Genomic DNA, 6060 nt, shown 5'->3' with positions numbered 1-6060 from the left:
ATGAATACTCCAAAACATAAATCAACAATAACAAAAGGATATTGCATCAGTGACCATTAGAAAAAAAGCAATTCACACTTTATAAACAAAATAAAACAAATCCCAAATAAGGATAGCACACACAAACAGTAACAAAATGAAAGAAGAAACAAACTTTTAGTGTGAGATACAAAGGATAAGAAACTCTGTTTAGTTATTTCAACGGGTATAAGCCGGGCTATGTTATCTTGCTTTCATTCTTTCTTAGAAGTTCAATTGTTTTCAAGACTAGACCAGTATGGTTCTTTTTTTTATTAACTGGAATTTTAAATTACTCGAGAGATTTTTTCACACAATTCAATTAGTAACACAAGAACACGAGGAATATACTTTTATCAAATCAGAATTTCAAACTTGCTTCAGATCAGAATTTCGGTTGTCTCTTACCATCTGTATATAACAGAACTACTACCATAACAAAAACCAACTCCAACACCGAGACAAAAACTAGCATAACAAAAAAACCTGAAATACAATGCCAGGGCATAAGCTGATTCAAAATTCATCTGATGAGAAGATACTTCTATACATCTCATTTACAAAACAGCACATGATTGGCTTCAACCCCTCCACACCATGGGAAGGATGCCAAAAAACTCGCAAGATCTTTACATCATTTCAAAATATTATATGCTTTACTTTTCAGATAACAACACAACAGTACTGGTCAGTGCCTCAGTGGTCACAGCCTCGCACAACGCAAAGGGTATGAAACAAGAAGATAGCATCCCAATCAAAAAGGGATACTCTGCTTCGATTGTATGATGCAGAACTTGAAACCAAGTTATAAACCGAGGATTAAAAGAGCTAGAAGTAAACGCCTTGGACTCAATTAGATTCCATGATCATGATCCAAACCAACGACTTATAAATTTATAAGGGCATAAGAGTGAAACATAACATCCTTGGAATAAAAGTAGGAATCACAACCACACAACAATAGAGTTAGTACAAACAAAATAAAAAAAGACCGAACAGTAAACATATTGGAATCAATCAGATTAATTGATCCAAACCAACGAAAATCACAAGAGCATAAAGAATTAAAACATACTTAGAAATAAAAATTCAAACTTTGAAAACAAAAGTAGATCTCTCACTTGGCGACCATCCTGGCGATGAAATCCTCATACCGGATCTTCCCGTCGGATCCAACATCCACCTCTTTGATCCACTCATCGAACTCGTTCGGCTCCAGCTTCTCGCCGATGCTGGTGAGGATATGCCTCAGATCCGCCACGGCCACGAACCCCGTGCCTTCCTTGTCGAGTACCTTGAAGGCGTCGCGGAGCTGGCGATCGAACGGCTCCGTCTTCAGGTGCTTCGCCATGAGATCCAGGAAACGGTTGAAATCGAACGGGGCGGTTAGGCTTTCGGAGGCGGTGATTGATTTCAGCTGGGCTTGGGTCGGGTTCCCGCCGAGGGATCGCATCAGGATCCCGAGCTCGGAGGGAGCGATTTTGCCGTCGCCGTCGGTGTCGAAGAGCATGAAAGCCTCCTTCATCGACGAGACCTGGTCGTCGCTCAGGCCGTCCTTTCCCATTTTTTCTATTCTTCCGGGTTGTCGGGTCGGGTTTGTCTCTCTGGGAATCAAGCTCTTCTGTACAGCGACATTGAGATCGGAGAGAATGTGGAAACTTTTAAACGAAAACGACAAACCGCATATCTAGATCTACGGCCCATTGAAGTCAGACCCATTGAAGCCTGGCCCAGTTCGTCTGAACTTAAATGTTGGAATATCAATTGCTTAAAATGCTTAATCCCACCATACACTACAACAAATGATCAAGTTTTGAGAAAGTGGGGGTAAAAAGGAATAAACATGACCTAATATTTCTTTAAACCATAGCCTATAGAGTCATTGTCAAAGTGACATAGGAATTATGTATTTGTCCCACATAGTTGGATTTTATGGGGAGGGAGCAAAGACTATAGGTTAAATATGCACTGGTCAAGGCTATAGCATATGATACCATCATGTGATTTACAAATCCACCTTCCAAGTGGATAATACTCGCATGTTTGAGTTCTATACTTTATCTTTCCTAAGTGTTCTTCACTTGTTTGAATTTTATGCATTATCCTTGACAATCTCCATTATCACTGGACGGCAAAAGTTTCCTGCACTCCTTATCAACGATCAGTGACACGTTATTTATTTATATTTAACTGAGTAGGACATATTATTCCAAAGTATTTGAACGGTAACGTAAATCATTTAGATAACAACTTTTGTTGATGTATGATTTCACACGAAACATGGACAAATACTGTTTTACACGTTGCATCATTGACACATGTAATATCCAACATCATACATCACATTAATTGTAGGATATAGACTAGATATGTTAAGAGTCGAGGACGTGTTCATTTTTTTTTTTTTTGAACACCAGGACGTGTTCATATATAATTTATAGTTCTAGCAACTATCGGGTTTTTTAGTTTTTTTGTCGATGAACAAGCTTACGCCAGCCAAACAAAAGCCAAGACGTGTAATATAGTGATTTATTATGTCACCACGTGGAAATTGTATTATTGAAAAGATACAACAAATGTAGATCTTCTGTTGGTTGGTTTGACCATGAACTCATGGCGTGGGTGTTATATGAATGAAACAGAGTACCACTTAGCTAATCCATTCCGTATAAATCATAGTCAATGTATAAAAAGGAACAACAAGTCAATTTTTTTTTTTTTTTTTTTTTGAAAAAGGCTTTATATTGAAATTGCAGAAAAAGAAAAAAGATACATGCCCAATGGGCTAGTGTTTTGGCCTTAGCCAATAGTTATTAGTCTAATAACACATCAAGAACCCGATAGTCATTTTCCAAAACCAGTCTCAAAGTGATAGATTCTGATAATGATAGGAGGAGTGATAGGTTCGGATAATCAAGAGACAGGAGGTAGGGAACACGGGAGATCCAGAAGCTATATGAACCAGAGTTGGAGCATAGAAGAGGAGAGTTAAGGGTTCTGTTCCCGGAAGCTCAAGCATCTGTTACGAACGATCAAGTCCAGGGATGAGAGAAGCAATTGAGGAGATCTGTAGCAATTGCGATGGATCCTTGAATTCCTTTCTGACCAGAGTAGGTAAATTGAGCATTGCCAAGCTATTAGTAGAAGTTTCTTGTGAGGCTTTGGTGGTCGGATGTTTTGGAGTGTTGTGATGGTATATGTAGTGTCCCCGATCCAAGATAGGATCGATCGGGACGAGCCATGGTGCGGGGAGACACACCAGTCAGGTCACGAGACCTAAAGACAAGCGTATAATGACTCAACGGTGTGGTTAAGGGTATCAGGAAGCTAAGACTTAGCCAGGATATGGAAAAGACAAGTTAAAGGGAGTTGGACGAGTAATCTGGTAGCTGAATAAGGTTCCGATCCAGCTCAATCAGCTGGAGAGAGTGTGGAGCTTGCTCATGCAGTACTGATCAGCTCACGGGAGCTGATGGACTATCTCACTCAGTTGGGGGTAGTTGGGGATCAGCTCAACTCAGCCTGGTGGAGTGTTCCTGTCCGGACCAGTATGGTCGGGTCCGAGCGGTTACTAGGCCGAGCCGGTGGCTTATGTGGAGCGATGGGGCCGTGTGAGATCAAGGCTAATCCAGGGCATGGGCAAGGGCTAAGGGAGTTGGTTTTCGATGGGGAAACTGCCAGGGAGCAGTTGGAGCCGTTGAGGACCGGTTGGGGGTAGTTAGAGGTGAAAGGGTGCAAGGGGACAAGTGGCACCATTTCGGCCAATCCCTAGCAACCGATCGGCCAAGCAGTTATCTGACCCCTCTCTCTATACATATAAGTCTCTGGAGTCAGTTTTATACATGAATTTCCTTAGGGAAAACTCTGAGCAGATCGTGAGAGAGAGAGATCGCCGGCCAAGAAAGGAACTGAGCAAGTGGTGGTTTGATCCATTCCGGCAAGGCTAGGATGGATACCAGACAGAAGGACAAGGATAAAGAGAAGGAGAAGGACATGGCTCCAGGGGAAAGAACTCCTAAGGTTACTGGTGTAAGCCGCGAACCATCGAACCTAGCCGGCGGTTGATCCGATCGGGCTTGTGTCCGGTTTGGTGATCGGATGCATCCATCTCTTCCGCTCTTCTATTCCGCCTTATCTCTTGGTTTTTATGATGTTATATGATTGTTCAGACATGGAGAGATAGAACCAAGGCTTTAGCCGGTTCGAATATGAAGTCCTAGGCCCTTGGCCGGACTTAGACATGATCGGTCTCACCCTGGAGTGATCGGATGGATCTAGATCGCATGGCTGTGACCGGTTATGGTCTGGTACTAGGCGCGCCTGATCCTATTCAGGAACTGTGTGTGGCCGATTGTTGTTGGGTGGTTTTGGGCGAGATTTGGTTAAGGAACATTAGGGAACCGAACCATGCATGATTAGATGTTGATGTTAGGATATGTATTGATCATTGTATATGGATTGGTTTCAGGATCGGACTTGGACCGTGGTAAAGGAAAGGCACCATGAAGACTCAAGCCTTGGGAAAATGTGTGGTGATTGGGTCATTATTGATAAGTGTGAAGTATTGATAGCCTATTGTGCAACTTGTGAACTTATGATAGACTAAGTGTGTAATCTAGTAGTATGAACATATGAATGATGTATGGATCTCATTATATATATATATATACAATCGATTTGCTCTTTATGCTATCTTGATTACTTTGAATGTCTTGAACCTCAATTGGAAAGAAATGAACTTAGAAACTATTGACTTAAAACCGGAATCATATAGACATAATAAGCAAGTATGGCCACGGATCATGTTGGGTCTAAGGACCAGAATCGGGTCGTTACAAGTTGGTATCAGAGCATGCTTGATTCTAGGATTTGGTTGGGTTATGTGTTCACCACACATTCGGCTTTGAGTCTCACGGTAAGGTTGGGTAGTAATTGTCGAATTGCTTAACCTTGTGTATTGATTGAGGTTTATGTTAAGTTCAAGGAACTAACTTGTTTATGTTTCAACTCCTAAGGCAACAAGGAAGTCTAAGTCCCGGAAAGGCAAGGAAGCGGCTGGTGCATCTGGACCGGTTGGGATAGATGGGAGCAATCCTACCCAAGTGATGCCTACCCAGACGGGGCTGGTCAACAACGAGACGAGGGAGTCCTTGGCGCCGATCCTGCCTACTGAGGTTCAGGTGGATAACCTGGGCGAGCAACAGGAGTTGGGACGTGATGACGAAGCTGAATCCTCTCATGCAGGAGACCAGACCGGTCATGGAACTGGTGTGGAGGAGTTGGCCGAGCCATCCATGCGCGAGGTGTTGGACGTGGTCAAGACCATGGGCACACAGATGCTGGCTTTCACTCGAGCATTCACGCCTTTGGTGAATTCTTCAGTGGGCCAGGTCACACCAGCTCAGGCCACAGCTCAGGCAACTCGGAGAGCAGCTCAGACAGCTGGGACAGCAGCAGGTGTAGCTCAACCAGCTGCACAGGTAGCTCGAACAGCTGCTAGGACAGTTGATGATCAAGCTACGGTCGAGGCAGATATGATGGAGATCGACCCACCAGTTCGTCCAGTTAGGAGAGTGGATTACCTGAGCTTATTAGCTCACATCTCCAAGCTGGGTACGAAGCAGTTTGCTAGTAGTGCCGATCCCATTGAGGCAGATGAGTGGAGGAGTAGATTGTGATGTGCCTTGGTTCGTGGATCAGTCCATTGGAGCCAATCAGCATGGAGATCAGAACGTTCTGAACAATTTGACCGAGGTTCGTTCATCCGACCGTACCGATCAGACTGACCGAGCCGTCCCGCGTGCTTCCCGATTGGAGCTTCGGCTGGAACCACGTCCAGACGACCTAACCGACCGAACCACAGCCCGTCTTCCCCGACCAACTCGACATTCTAAAACCCACGGTCGAGCCAGACTTAGCTTGGATCGTGAAGAAACCAAAGACGGACATGCATTCTTATCTGGCGGACCATCCGGACAGTCCCGCAAGCGTCCTTATCTTTACCCCGTGCATCCATCTGGTTCGGATGAACCTGGACAGTAG

General features: G+C 43.9%; 1 protein-coding gene across 1 annotated transcript; it reads right to left on the bottom strand.

Moving 5' to 3' along the window:
• Nucleotides 1-884: 884 nt before the first annotated feature.
• LOC106292602 (probable calcium-binding protein CML13) lies at nt 885-1676 on the bottom strand. Its single transcript, XM_013728219.1, has one exon. It carries the CDS (start codon nt 1580-1582, stop codon nt 1136-1138), a length of 447 nt encoding a protein of 148 aa, XP_013583673.1. The 5' UTR covers nt 1583-1676; the 3' UTR covers nt 885-1135.
• Nucleotides 1677-6060: the final 4384 nt, after the last annotated feature.

The sequence above is a fragment of the Brassica oleracea genome, chromosome C5 (assembly GCF_000695525.1).
Source record: "Brassica oleracea var. oleracea cultivar TO1000 chromosome C5, BOL, whole genome shotgun sequence".
NCBI classification, from domain to species: Eukaryota; Viridiplantae; Streptophyta; class Magnoliopsida; order Brassicales; family Brassicaceae; genus Brassica; species Brassica oleracea.
This window is presented reverse-complemented; position numbering and strand designations above follow the sequence as displayed.